At 34.4% G+C, this 15699-nt stretch overlaps 1 protein-coding gene across 5 annotated transcripts in view; it reads right to left on the bottom strand.

Moving 5' to 3' along the window:
• Window positions 1-15699, bottom strand: part of PAN3 (poly(A) specific ribonuclease subunit PAN3) — a 127928-nt gene that overhangs the window by 32140 nt on the left and 80089 nt on the right. For 3 of the 5 annotated variants that reach the window (XM_047723026.1, XM_047723025.1, XM_047723029.1), the window contains 4 exons: window positions 5746-5993; window positions 4556-4612; window positions 3133-3237; window positions 2242-2299 (listed from right to left, as the gene is read on the bottom strand). In XM_047723026.1, coding sequence (XP_047578982.1) covers window positions 2242-2299; window positions 3133-3237; window positions 4556-4612; window positions 5746-5993 — 468 coding nt within the window. The remainder of the gene's footprint in view (window positions 1-2241; window positions 2300-3132; window positions 3238-4555; window positions 4613-5745; window positions 5994-15699) is intronic. The other 2 variants (XM_047723028.1, XM_047723030.1) reach the window with 1 other exon arrangement.

Below are 15699 nucleotides of genomic sequence, written 5' to 3'. Positions count from 1 at the left end.
ATTAACCGATCTGTCTAATCCATTGCCCTGTCCACAGTTATTACAGACTCAAATCATGCCTCCCCTCCCTCAATACACCCAGATTCTTGATCATCATCTTCAAAGTAACTTGGGTAGTGTAGTCTTGGCCCTTTGCTCTTTGATAAATTTTATCATATAGTATGAAAAGCTCTATTATGCTATAATATAATTTTAAAAAATAAAGATCAAACTTTGATTAAAAGTTTAGGACTTTCATCCCTCTCTTCTAACTCCCAGGTTAGAGAAAGAAGTTAAAGATTCAGTTCACCACTAAAAGCTAAAGATTTCATCAACCCTGCTCACACAATGAAACTTCCAATTAAAACAAACACAAAACCTTAACAGTAGAATTCAGAGAGCTTATAAGTTGGTGAACACACTGAGGTACTAGGAGAGTGGCACACCTGGAAAGGTTATGCATGTCCCTAACCCCCCTCTCCCGCCTTACTTTGCCCTAAACATCTCTTCCATTTGCCTGTTCCTGAGTTGTATCCCCTATACTAAACAGGCAGTAGTACCTAAAGTGAGTCATTGTAGCAAATTACTGAACCAGTGGGGTGGGGGGATGGGGAAGTGGTGGTAGTGATTGTGGAGACCCCCAAATATGTAGTTGGCCACACACAGTGTGGGTAGCCTGGGTAACCCATTTCAGCTGGCATCTGAAACAGGAGTATTTCTGTGGGACTGAGCCCTCAATAAATAGTTAGGACACAAAATCGGCGTCAGAAGAATTATGAGTAAAAACAGCTCGCATGCTTTGACTGCAATTATACGGAACCTACACATCAGTTTAGAAAACCTGACATTTTAATCATTATGTCTTCCTATTTCTAATATAGTATTTTACTCTATTTATTCATCTTAATATCTCTTAGTAAGTCTCCCCCATTGAGATTATTTCACATATCTTTTGCTGTATTTATTCCGAGCTGCTGATAACCTGAAACAACTGTAAGTAACCTCTTTTCATCATATTTTGAAGTTAATTGGCTACTGGTCTATAGATATTTAACTGACATGTATTAATCTTATATCCAGCTATTTCCTAAATTCTATCATAATTTCAAATTATGTTTAATCTCCAATTATATTATTTATACATGACTGATATCATAAAGACTGGAAAGGCAAAAATAAACCTATTTTCTCCTTTTACCCTGGCTAGGGCCTCACAGACAATGTTAAATAATGAGGGAAAATTCTTTTTTTTTTTTTTTTTTTTTAAGATTTTTTATTTATTTATTTGACAGAGAGAGATCACAAGCAGGCAGAGAGGCAGACAGAGAGAGAGGAGGAAGCAGGCTCTCCGCCGAGCAGAGAGCCCGATGCGGGGCTCGATCCCAGGACCCTGAGATCATGACCTGAGCCGAAGGCAGCGGCTTAACCCGCTGAGCCACCCAGGCGCCCCATGAGGGAAAATTCTAACCTGAAAATCTCAAGGCTATGTTAAGTTCTAAACTGAAAAGATTGGTCTTGAGGCATAATAGGTAGACATATTTCTTTTAATTCTTTAGCAATCAACAAGATACACAGTGCACTATGCTGAATCCTTGATTACAACCACATGTTTTGAGATTATCTCTATGGCAAATGTATTCCTACTACATTATTTGTAAAGTTCTGCTAAATTATACCATATTTAATCTTGCTATATACAGAATAAGCTAAGGAAAGAGATTTTAATTGCATTCTAAGAAATACTGTGGTAGAATCAGAAAAACCTAGGTTTAAATTCTGACCCAACCAGCTGATTACTAGCCAGTGGTCTTAAAAACCAAGTTACTTAGCCTTCCTGTCAACTTCAGTTGTCCTCATACATAAGAGGGAAAAGACAGTATTCACGTCTAGGTCATAAAATTTTTGTGAGAAAGTAAGACATAAAGAATTTAATTAGCACACTGGTACACCATAATTTCAAAAATAGTAACTACCTTCCCCCTCTATTTATCCATATTTCATCAAGTTTCAGAAGACACTAATATTTCCGTGCACAGTGATGTAAATCACCATGAATTCTAAAAGCACCTTTTTTTTTTGGACGGACTAGAATATTGTCACGAAAGTGAAGTGACTACATGATCAGTGGCATCTTGGAACTCTTCAAAAGTAGATTTCAAATAAATATATTCATAACTAGCAACTGCTGCTCAAGACATAAAAACATGTACATAAAGATTATAATATCCTTTTTAAAAGGATAAATTCATATTCATATTTTACCTGGCATATCTGCTTGATCAATTTGAGCCATTGTTATTAAATGCCTGTTAATCAGCTCCTAAGAAAAGAAAACAAGTATATTTACATATAAACATAGCTTCTGAAATCAGATTTTCTATTGTAACTAAGTAACATAAATATTAATATTTTGGGGTATGTGTACTTTTTAATGTTAATAACATGAAATGATATTTCTAATAATGATAAAATGTCTAACTAGATAGGACAGACCTAGCCACAATTAGGGTTGGGGTGAAGTAGCTGTCTATAACCCAAAGCACATAACTAACCCTGTGGTGGCAAACTCAAGGCCAACTCTAAGCTTGTCAGTAATTCACTTGTCAACACTGGTACAATACTGGAACAACCTACTTCTGTAAAATAAAAATTTTTCTGAGAATATAAGTATAAAATGAAATTCTACATATCAAATAGCACCTAGGTTAGTTTACCTTAAAAAAACTATTTGATAAAACCTACTTTATAGAAATTATTAAGTTCTTTTAAAATGAGGTTTATTTCTAGGCCAAACTACTTATTCTCATCCTATAGATATTAGCAAAAAGTTGTCTGAAGGTTAGAAGCCATTTAAATAATTTATTTAATTACGTTAGAGAGACTTTTCAATGTACAAGATAGGAAGTATAAAAAGGTGGCCCATTTAAACAGCTGGTCTGTTTTATGTCCCAATACATACTTACAATTTTCTTGAATAACAGGTTTCCTTAAATAAACAAATCAATGAGAACTCATAAATTCTAAATTCTATCTACTTTAGTACAGCATATTTGATTAAGTTGTATGATTTGAAAAGAGCTTTGTTCTTTCTCCAGTTGTTTGCTAAAGCACAACAGACATGAAGTATTTCCACCAGGGACTCTGAAAGCATACCTGTCGGAGTTCATCAGCCATGAAGAAGGAAGGTGCATTTGCTTTTGGTTGCATATAAGCAACATGAGGTGCAGTTGGAGGATAAATATGATAGTTTGGAAATACCTAAAAAGGTAGGGAGGCAGGAAATGTAATGACCAATTGTTCTCAACTGATAAGCTTTATCGTTGTTTTGATAAAGTTTTAATCTTTAAATGACAATGATAGATAAATGGATACATTTTAATGATAATGAATTAAACACCTCAGAAGAGCTGTTATTACTATACTTTTTGAATGAACTCACTTGAAAAATAATCTCATAATGTAATAATGAATATAAAAATCTAACGAGAAAGGAAACATTTCTTCAACTACAATAAAATTTAACTTCCAATGAGAAGCCAAAGCTGCTCTTTGGAAGAAAAGTTATAGTTTGTAAATATTTTTTAAAGCAGTTGAAAGAGAGGATAAAAGCAGATATTCAAAGTGTTTGGATTCAGTCAGATAATAAGGTAACATTGCCCTGGCTCACCAAAGAACCACCCCCTTGACGGGCTTTTTGTGGCCAACCTAAACAAACCGTTATGTACATACTGGCTAAACACTTCTCCCATCCAAGTACTAACCAGGCCCGACCCTGCTCAGCTTCTGGGATCAGACAAGATCGGGCATGTTCAGGGTGGTATGGCCGTAGACCCGGCTAAACACTTCAAACTGCAACCGTAAAGAGGACCAGCTGACTTACTCTGGGCCTGGGTTTGCAGCTTAGGTGAACAGAAGGGAGCAACAATCTACTTAAATACTTTCTGGGCAAACTACAGCCAAGTTACTAAATCTTCCAGCTTCTTGGAACTGAACTCTTCCCCACCCCTTGCTTCTTCTCGTTTCCTATGCCTTTCCTTCCTCTTCACTGGTCCCTGACACAAAATCGAGGTACATTCTAAACTATCTTTTCTTTCTTCATTTTACAAGCTGAAACACTCCCCCCCCACCCCACCCTTTGAAAAATGAATTCAGCTGATTTATGCTGCCCTCAGATGATTACTCTTGCTCTGAATCTCAATCAGGAAGTGATTTCGCAATACCTGTAAGGTTTCCTTTGACCTTTATCTGTAGGGAGAATAATACCTCCTTTTTCTTGCCTTGGTTTTCTTACACCAGATAGCACAGTTTGGCTTAACCACCTCAGGTTTACCATGAGCATATTTTTAAGAGTGGTCTGAAGGGTAAAAACATCATAAAAATGTGCCATATATAATCTCTACAAAAACAGTTGAGACAGTTTTGTGACAAAAGAACCTCTTTATAGATTAAATTTTCTCTTTCTACAAATATGATAAAATAAAAATGTAAATAATTACAAAATATAATAAACCCCCAAAAAAGGTAAAACATTGATGGAATTCTTACTTGAAAGAACCAAGGAAAGTCTCTACTCTACCTCAATTATTTGACCTTCTGTTCGGCAAGCTGTTCTGTGATAATTTTTGAAAGATCTCTGACCAAAAACAAAACAAAACAGAACAAAACTATTAGCTATTTATTAGTTTTTAAAAAGCATTTTACATAATTTACAAGTACTTCTATAAAAGTTTTTACATTTATTTCTCATAAGGAGGTCAGGTATTATTATCCCCACTTACAACTGGGGAAATGGGCTCAGAGGTACTAAGATTCAAAAGTCACAAAACAATGGCAGGACTGAGACTCTTAAAAAATATAAAAGAATTCTGTCATCTTTCCATTCAAATTGCCTTTTAGTAAAATATTAATCAAAATAAACCATTAATTTAACTTGTGAGATCAAAATCTGCTTACTAAAATCCAAATATACTTTTCATTTAAAATTGATGAAACTATCATCTGAAATTATATCAAATGTCTACAATTTAGATCAGCTCTTATGTTTTCATGGAATTTGCCTTTCTAACTCACAAGCCTTTCAACTACTACCACTTATTTTGCTGTATTAATTAAAAAACAATTTTTGAACACAGACATAATAAAGCTAAAAGGTACAATTTGTGGAACATGATGACATTTCCCTCTCTGCCCTTTCCCTCCTCCCTCCCTTGTTAGTTCTTTCCTCACCCATGATCAGGGGCCTCCCCTGGGTTTCCCCCTTCCTTACCAAAAACCCATTTTGGAGACCTCTTATCACTACGGGTCCTCCACTATCCAGAATCACTGCCTCATCTGAAGCAAGAGTTAATCATGAGTTTGCTTTCAGTAACTAGGATAAGAAACCATCTACTTTCTCTGACTTCTTACTAGAAGTAAAACTACCTATAACTATAAACAAATGTAGCAAACCTCAACTCTAGGTAGCACAAGTATAAGGTAACCCCATGAACAAAACATGCCATGAAGTACTAAACTGGAGCTTGAATATAATCTAATTTGTGATTAAAACCAGATTTGTCCAAAACTGGAGTTATTATTACTGCAGAAACAGTTTACTTTGAAGAGATAAGGAGAGATTAGAATTATGGTCTAAGTTAGAAAATCAAATACTCACTTTTTCACATCACAATAAAAAGATGCAAGAGGGGGTAAACCTCCTCATTAATCTCATTAATAAGAAGGAACTGTTGTAAGAGTACTATCACTTCTCCTTTAATGCAGACATACCATTCCACTCAAAGGTGCTGGGGTTGTGTCTGTATAGAAGTAAGTCGTCCCACCGACAGTTTCCTTTTGGATCACCTGACCAGAAGATGGAGTCTGAGAAACAGGATTATTAACAGGTGTAGAGGCACTAGAAGGCACCATGTAATTTGCTGGATTTGGAGTGTGACTTCTTCTTCTAGGAGCAGGAGAAGTATGCGGAGTGATCTTGGGAGAATGAAGAGGGGAAGATCCAGCAGACAAGGACATTCCTGAAGAAGATATAAAAGTGTTTCTTAGGGAGCAAAAATTGGTTTAAAAAAAACACATCTGGAAAATTAAAATGCAAACATTCATTTGGAAGAAACATCATCTTTAGCAAATTCAAGGCAAAAATAAAAGCCATAATTTTATCTTGGTTTGTTTTAGAGAAAGCTTTGATGAAAGCAAATGTAAAGATGTTTCTTTTTTCAAAGATAGACATTTTCAAAAAAACTAGGAAATTTATTGCAAGAATAGTCTCCTCCATATCAAGGTTTACATGAGAAACTTCAACAGTAAGAATCATTAGTAATTTGACAAATTAATTTAATGGAAAAATGAGGAATAACAAACTGGGACTTAAAAGCCTTTTTAAAAGCCTTTCTTTCATAAAGGACCCAATTCCCTTTTTGTGAAGAATCATTTAAAGCTATGGCTATTAACAATACAAACACCACGTTACCCTAAAGTACTATAGTATTAAAAATCAAACTATTTAATGAGTTTTACTAGACTTCTTTTGGCCAAATACAATTAACAGAATGGTTTGAAAAAGCAAAACAACTAAGTCTAGTCTTAGCTGAAATACATGACAGCTTACACATTACATTTTTTAATCAAGCAATATATTGTTCTGATGCCTTTTATCTTTAACTCTAAATAGGCATATACTAAAACAAATGAAAATTTCTGCAGATGCATACTTTCTAAAATTAGGCCAACTGATGCCACTAGATTCTAACAAAAGTTTTATTCAAACGCAACTAGTAAGAAACCAGTCTTTGTAAGGCATCCACTATTATGATTCTAAGGTGAAGAAAGGGAAAGGATAATTGTCATAACCCTTCAGGAGATTCCAAGCTAGCTGAGAAAACAAGACCAGGTCACATGTAAAAGACAAAAAATGACTTACAAAAACACTCAAATATAAATCAATATACTGCAAACTACATGCATAAATGCAGATGAAATACAAATTAATTAAAACCAGGTAGGTTAATCAAAGGCTTAATGGAGGTGATCAGTTCTGAGCAGAGATTGAAAGTGGTTTCTAGAGCTATAGTTACACTTTCTGAAAAACTCGGCTTATCCACAAACTGTTTTCTGACCATTTGGGGAATGACTAAAACCCACACCTTTAGAGTAATGTGCCATCTCACAATGCAAGGAAAAAGTTGACCAAAATGCCTCTGGTCAGAGAAATATAATTAACAGGGACAGGAATTTCAATGTTGAGGCATTCATAAAACACTAACATTGTTTTTTGGAAAGATGTAGCTGGACAAAACTAAAGTGAGAACTGAATTAACACTAACTTTACTCTGAATAGCTCTTTGCACTTTTTAAGAGCCTTAACTTATTTTGTCTGGTTTTCTGAGCAACTAAATGAGTTGGGCAGGTGATGCAGGTCAAGTTACAAGCACCATAGTCGAGATCAGAATTCAGACATCAAGAGGTTTTGATTTGACCAGTGACATTTGTGCAAATTCAACAGCAAAGCCAGGACTCAAACCCAAGTCTCCAAACTCCAAACGTAACACTCCTACTGCTATAACACAGTGTCTACTGCACTGACATTAAAATAGGCCAGGCATTCTCAAGTACGTCTTAAATATGTCTGACAGACTTTAAAAATCTAAACCACTTTTCAAAAAATCATTATTTATAAGGAAGCCAGGCTACTAAATTAAGATATAAGCTTATTAAAAAAAAAAAAAAAAAAAAAAACAACTGTCCAGAGTTCTATTCTTCTAACTCTATATTACACATTTAATTGAAGGATAATCCAAAAAGCAAAAATTGAATTATTTAACTATTTTCAAAAGATAAATACTCCCCACTTACCTAATGTGAAATTATTTAAGAGAGTTTTCCTAAAGCTAGTGTCCAAGTCTTTCCAAGACAAAACTGGCCAAGTCACCAAAGATGAATAAATTTGTTTACCACCTTTAAACTTAAAGTAACAGCAACAAATAATAGCTACCAATTCTTGACCACTTTCCACGTGGCAGACCCTAATAAAAGTACTTCATTTACACCAGTCTGTGTAATCCTCACAACAACCCTGTGAGGTAGGTATATAGTATTCACCTCACTGCGAAGAAAAAAGTTTTTAAATATATTGTAAGGACGAATCTAGGTTATTAAACCAAAGAACCAAGACTCAACTCAGGTCTGTTTGATTCCAAAGCCTGTACTCTTAGCCAATATGCAATCCAGTCGCCCAGTTCCTAAGTCTTGTACTAGAGAGCCGAAAGGGGATCCATTGCCCACAGTAGTAGCCAGTACTCAGTTTGTGATTACATGAGCCACACAGGGTGGAGGAGGTACAGCATGGGGTGCAGGGAAAGACTCTGACATCAAAGTAGGTGTGCAAGTGAGACAAAAGGTAGAATCTCTCTTTAAGGCTGAATACGTGGCAAAAGATTTACCAAAAACAATCTGTGGTCAGTTAAGAAGGAAATTCAAGTATAGTAGAATTTTTAAGTCGTAAAGTAAAACCTTTCTCTTAAGAATTTGTAATTTTGTAGCTATTCTAACAGAACGTTACAGCTCTGAAATCTGAGTTCATATATCTGAGCTGAGGCGGATTATAGTTATTTAAATACATTCAAAATGAAACATGTACAATATTAAGCATCACCACTCATAGGGGCAACAGACTATTTAAATGTATAGGAAGCTAAAAATGAAATTAACCCCTAAGTTACCGAAACATCAAACCTAGTCACATAAGGCACAGCTTTGTGCCACTAGAATACTTTACAAACATGTTAAAGAACTGAGTAAAAAATGCACACATCTGCTCAAAGAGAGGTATTCTGTACCTAACTACTGTGAAGACAATGGGCACAACATAGTTAATGTCAACTGCCTAGATACAACACTAACTTATCCACAGCACAAAGAAGTAGAACAATATTATAGAAATGAGTAGTCAAAAATAAAAACGAATTAAAATGAACAGATTTGGTTTTATCTCTCTCACATGTAAATACTCCTTTATAAGTTCTATCTTTCCTTATACTAGGGATAAGTGCTACTTGTGATTATTACAACACCAACACCCTGCTCTTCACTGGTATTCAACCACCAGAACACTAAAGCAAATACAGTAACCACTGAGGATTCTGTACCATAAGAGACCATCTGGAAGAATGAAAATCTGTATTTAAAAAATGATTCAGAAATATTTCACTTTTTATTTATTTTTTGTGTTAGTTTTTGTAGTTTACTCTTAGAATGACATTTTGGTGACATCAGATACCATAACTACACTATAATTTATCAGGTGAATATGCAAACTGTGAGACCTAAATCATATATGTTAAATTAACTGCTTTAGAACATTTAAAACAATCTTCTCTTAAATGTATCCTAATTCAAATAAAAGTGAGGAAACAGTAAAGAGATGCTCCCTGGAGGAGTTAACCAGAGGAATTAACAAAATGTAAGAAATGATATAAAAAAAACTTCAAGGCTAATATATAGAGACAAAGTTATCAGTGTTTTTGGATGACATGATTCTATACATGAAGAACCCAAGAAAACTAACAGAAAGACTCTTGTAATAATGACAGGATTCATTAAAGCAAATGGTTACAATATTAATATATGCTAAATGAACAGCATTCCCAAATACAAGCAACCAGTTAGGGCAATACTGTTTCTAGGGAATGTGAGAGACTGAGGTAACATGAAACCCTCTGCTCAACCCCCATCAATGCTGTGAACAGATGGAACTACGAGATATAATACGACCCAAATTTAAAATATAGCTCGGGTAAAAAAGAACAACAAAAAAATCCAAGAGTAAGAAATTTTTTTAAAATTTGGAATTATGAAGTTATACTGTGGGCAGTTTAAGAAAAAACCTAGGCTAATTGAGGCTTTAATGCCCACATGTGAATATGAAACATGGCCTTCAGCCCATAACACATGGGGAATGGAATTCTAATTCAGTGTGAAGCCAAGAAGTCTGGAATAGCTGCCACATCAGTGAATGTAGAATGAGAAAACGTCTTTCTACCTACTGATGTATAGAGGCAAAAAAGTAAGTTTGCTTGTGGAAGAGAGATGGAGGAAAGAAGAAGGCTGGGGTTGTATCGAGAGAGAAGAACCAGGTGCCTGTATCATGCACAGGTATAGGGGAAAAAATTACCAGAAGACATGTTATAGGCATCCCAGTGAGAAATTAATATAAAGCTTGAACTGCACTGGACACTTGCATGAAGCAAACACTAACTGTTCTGATGAATGCTTCTACAACTCAGAACACACAAAACTCGATCTCTCCCCAGAAAAACAATCCCACTTTTTAAAAGAACTCCCAAAATAAGAGTCAGCATGCACAATATACTTGAGAATTAATACCCCGAGAAAAAGGAATCTCAGAAAACAGAACGCTGTAAAAGACATAAAACTATAATGATTAAAGACATGAGCGAAATGACAAACATTATGAAAAAACAGAATATTTGTTCTTCTGAAACAGAACTAGACTCTTTAAGAGTGAAAAACAATCACTGAAATTAAAGGGAAAATTCAATAATAGTATGCAGAATATATAAAGAACTCTTATCACTCAACAATAAAAACAAATTTAAAAACAGGCAAAGGATGTGAATAAACATTTTCCAAAGAAGATATACAAATGGGAAATAAGCATATAAAACAAGCTCAACATCGTTAGTCGTTAGAAACATAGAAATCACAACCACAAAACCACCTCACACCATTAGAATACAATCAGAAAAAAGGACAGTAACAAATATTAGCAAGCAAATGGAAAAACTGAAATCCTCATGCATTGCTGATGGGAATGTAAAATGATGCAGTCACTTTGGAAAACAGTTTGACAGTTCTTCAAATTGTTAAGCATAGTTATCCTATAACCCCAAAACTCCACTCCTAAGTATGTTACCCAAGAGAACTGAAAGCATATGTTTAAATACACACTTAAACCTACATGTTCATAGCAGCATTATGGATAATAGTCAAAAAATACAAACAACTCAAATGTCTATTAACTGATAAATGGGTAACTAAAATCTGATCCATCCATACAATGGAATGTTATTCACCCATGATAAGATGGGGAAAATCTGGTATGTGCTATAACGTGGATGAAGCCTGAAAACATTAAGTGAAAGCAGCCAGACACAAAAGGCCATTTATTATATGATTCTATTTATATGAAATGTCCAGAACAGGCAAATCCTTTATAAAGACATAAGTCAATTAGTCTTTCCAAGAACTAGAGATAGAGAAAATGGGGAGTCACTACTACTGGGTATGAAGTTTCCTTTTAGGATGAAGAAATGTGGAATTAGATGGTGATGATGGCTACACAGTTGTGAATATGCTAGCATACTCACCAGTTAGTATACTCTGAAATGGTGAATTTCATGATTTGGGGGTTTTAACTCAACCAACAAACAATAAAAATATTGGGCTTAACTAGAAATATTGAGCTTATATTAAGAAGAGATTAAAACTCTACTAACAGAAACAAAAGGTGACTCAAACAAAAGGAAATAAATATATAAACATTTAATAAATAAATATATAAATATATAAACATTTCAATTCTACCCTTAACTAATGCTAGTTCGATATAATACCAATAGAATTTTTTATAATTAGGCAAACCAATTATAATTACTTGAAAAAATAAACATTAAGAATAGTCAGGAAAATTACTAAAGAAAATTAAGCAGAGTAGAAGAACAAAAGTAAAAGAAGAAAAAAGTATGATAGAAGACCAGAAGATAATAAAAAGTGATAAAAGCTACACTAATAATAATAAAAAAAAAACTACAGTGATAAAAATGTTTGATAAAGAGTCACATAAATAGTGGGTCCATACAGAACGGGCACAGAACTTGACCTCAAATATGTATGAAGAAATAAGATAAAGGTGGCATTTCAAACTTTAGTGGAATAGAGGACAGAAGTCAGATATGACCATTTACTGCTGGCACTAAATGATACAATAAACACAGATATAAGCAAAGTTAATTATTTAGAAAAAAAAAAGATATAAGCAAACTGACCCTTTCATTCATTTTACCCACATAAATTTCAAATAAATATTCAGACTGAATACTTAAGAGTTCAAGAAGAAAAAACACAATGTTATGAAGACACAGAATGAAAAAATCAGAAGAAAATGTTAAGTCAATTTAACTTCTTCAAAAATAAATTGCCAACACGGCAAAAAAATATACTTCCAACACCTAAAGAAAGGCTAATCTGCTTAATATAGTTCTTAAAATCATTAAGACAACAGAAAGCAATTAAAAGCAAAAGGAAAAATTACACTACTAGTCATTTTGTGGACAAGAAAATTAAATGCCTCAAATATAAAAAAGGATGCAGTTATTCACTGACAAAGAGATGCAATTTAAGACCAGCATTACCACTGGCCTCCTTCACAGACTGGCACAGATTAAAAAGTTTATTTCAACAATTATTAAAAAGGTGGGTAGCATATAAATACTGTCACACACTTGTAGTATCAGTTATTACAATCTCTTGGAAATCAATTTGGCAATACCCATCAACTAAGACTTTTTAATTAACATGATAATGGTAAACAATTCAAAGCCATAAAATGAAAAATAAAAGCTGGGAACTCTATAAAAGTGGGTATTTTTGTCTTGCTCATCTTTTAGACCCACAGGAGTCACTGAATAAATGCTTCGCAAAAAAGCGCTCAGGTTACTTTTAAATCCCTACTAGGAAAAAACAAAAAGTAATTATTTTTTTCTTTCAGAGAAGTTAAAAAAAAGATGTCCTCTCAAATACAGATGCAGCTGAGATGCCAGAGTAAAGATCTCCCTAAATGTGAAACATCAGAAACATTCCTTTTAAAATCAAGACCATGACAAAAAATGCCAATTATGACTATTTCTAAATAATACCACATTAAAGGCCTTAGCCAATGTAACAAAATGATAGAAGAAAGGTTGCAAAGGAAAAAAATAAAACTATCATAATTTGCACACATACAAGAATCTATAAAATATTAGAAATATCAAAGTAACCAACATAAAAAGGTCAATCCCATTATCTACACACTAGATACTTAGAAAAACTTTATTTTTTAAAGACACCAATTATAATGCCAACAAATACTATGAAGTGTTTCAGAAGCTCTAACAAAATATATTTAAGACCCGAAGCACAGAAAATTACATAACTCTATAGAAAGACCTGGAAAATAGGAAAAGAATAGATAGTCTATGTTCACAGATACAAAGATGTAATGATGATCTCTTCATCTAAAGATTCAATACAATGAAGACACCATGCTGCCTCATGTATCCACAAGTCTCCCAAGCTCCTTCCTCCTCTGGGACGTTAATCAATAACCCTCCTGGCCAACACCAAATTCTCTAAACCCCATCCTTACGGTCAATTCCAAATCATCCTTCTAAAAAGTCTTCTCACTCTATAAAAAAATTTTCTCAATACCCATATATTAAAATTATTCCCATCATTTTGGATTTTATCTTTTGCAGCAGGTACCACACATTTTAAATTGTCTCTTTGTAGGAAAGAACCATATACCTTAATCCTCTCTGTATTCCTAACTATACTTTGTTATAGCACAGCTGTCAGCACACAAGAAATCTGTTAAAAATAAATAAATACAGAGGTGAAAGTTTCCTCTTTTTGACATCAACAACCAAGATGCTAAATAGAGAAACAGCCATGATCAGGAAATGGAGAATGCCATCACCAGAATTACCTGAGTATAACAAGAAGCTGGGAAGAAAAAAAATCAATGTGTATGCTATCAAGTGACACAGATGTTGACCATTGCTATTTAAAAGCAAACGTGAAACAAGCCAAACACTGTTGTGAAAGAAAGAGAGGAATTTGCAAGAATTTGGAGTGAAGGACATTGTTCTTAACAGAACAGTTTGATTATTCCACCATTACTCTTTCCAGGTTAATGTAGCTTGCATAAACTTAGCTTACGCTAATAATTTTAACAAAGTCCCAAAACCAAATTAAATCCCTAGTAATAAATTGTCATGTATGACTATACTGAAGAGAACAGTTTAAATAAGAAATTATCAAAATACATCTCATACTGAACAGATGGAACTTAAATTGAAGAAAAATAGAAGAAGCACTATCTTCCCAGCAACAGAGTCAATATTTGGTGCCTCATCCAAGAGAAAATCATACTAAGGAATTCATGTGATAAAACCCAGTTGGTACAAAAAACAAAGTTACTACTAAAACTACATATCTTAATTTACTCATTTTTAAATGAAATTCCCCAATAACACCACCCTCCTAAAATAAATTGATACACAGTTACAACCCAAAACACAGACACTAAGTTTTTACTCCTAAACTCTAACAGGGTCTTAAACATAGCAACAATACATTCTTTTCCTCGACTTTGCTGATGATTTAAAGGATGGGTATAAAAGGTCAACTCCAAAGTAAGGTTCAGAAGACTTCTCCTGACTTGCTCTTTCAGTGCTTCAGACACAAACTTTAATTCTTAGTTCATTTCTATCACTAACTGTTCTTAGCCGAAAGAGAAAGTGAATTTCAGTATTTTATTGTAATCATTTTAACAATTAAAAGTTTGGATATCACGGAGTTATTTACAATTTGATTATCTGCAATTTGCAATCTGCCAAACAAATTATTTGAAATTTTCAACTGTCAAATAAATCCCCAAGATACTCTAGGTAACTCTACTGTATGCAGGACAGATTTCTACTGAATAGAACCTCTTGAAATAAAATGTTAAGATTTACAGAATAACATGAGAAATGGACTAAACTCTCCATGTAATAATTACTGTATAAATAAAACTGCTTTAAAAGATAATCAATCCTTAGAATTTCTCCATAAATTTAGTAACAAAGATCCTTGGCTGGGGAGTCCTCAGGACCCCCCGCCCCCACGTTTAGAAATTCACCAGAACGTTGGGGCACCTGGGTGGCTCAGTGGGTTAAAGCCTCTACCTTCGGCTCAGGTCATGATCCCAGAGTCCTGGGATCGAGCCCCCGCATCGGGCTCTCTGCTCAGCAGGGAGCCTGCTTCCTTGTCTCTCTCTGCCCGCCTCTCTGCCTACTTGTGATTTCTGTCTGTCAAATAAATAAATAAATAATCTTAAAAAAAAAAAAAATAAATAGAAATTCACCAGAACGCAAGGGATTCAGCTTATAGTTGCACTCATGGTGAAGATTTATCACAGCAATGTAACAAGCATACACATCCATTTTCTCAAGGGAAAAACACACACAGGTAGAGCCCAGAGGAATTCATGTGTAGGTCTCCTTAGGCTCTCTTGCTCTCATGAGTGTTCACACAGCTCACTATTCCTCCAGTAACATGTGTACAATACATGTGGTGTGCAGCATAAACAAAGCTGTTTACATAAAGAATCAAGGAACAGTAAACCACCCTCACAGGTTGCGGAACAAGAGGAACACTCCTTAAACTCCAAATTCCTGGGCATTAGCCAAGGGCCAACCTTGAAAGCAGGCGTTTTCAAAGACAAGAATCTTTAGCCTGCTATGTCAGCTCACTTCTGCACAGACACCTTGAATTGCATCCAGTATAGTCACCACTGTTTCATAATTTTGCTCTATAGTAAAGTGAATATTGTTACAGAAAAATCTAAGGGCAAATGTTTTGTTTTTCCCATCTAAACACATGCCTCAGGGAAGGAACAGAAGA

This window comes from Lutra lutra, chromosome 3, assembly GCF_902655055.1.
Source record: "Lutra lutra chromosome 3, mLutLut1.2, whole genome shotgun sequence".
Classification (NCBI taxonomy): domain Eukaryota; kingdom Metazoa; phylum Chordata; class Mammalia; order Carnivora; family Mustelidae; genus Lutra; species Lutra lutra.
Note: the sequence above shows the minus strand (reverse complement) of the source record. Positions and strands in the feature narration are given on the sequence as shown.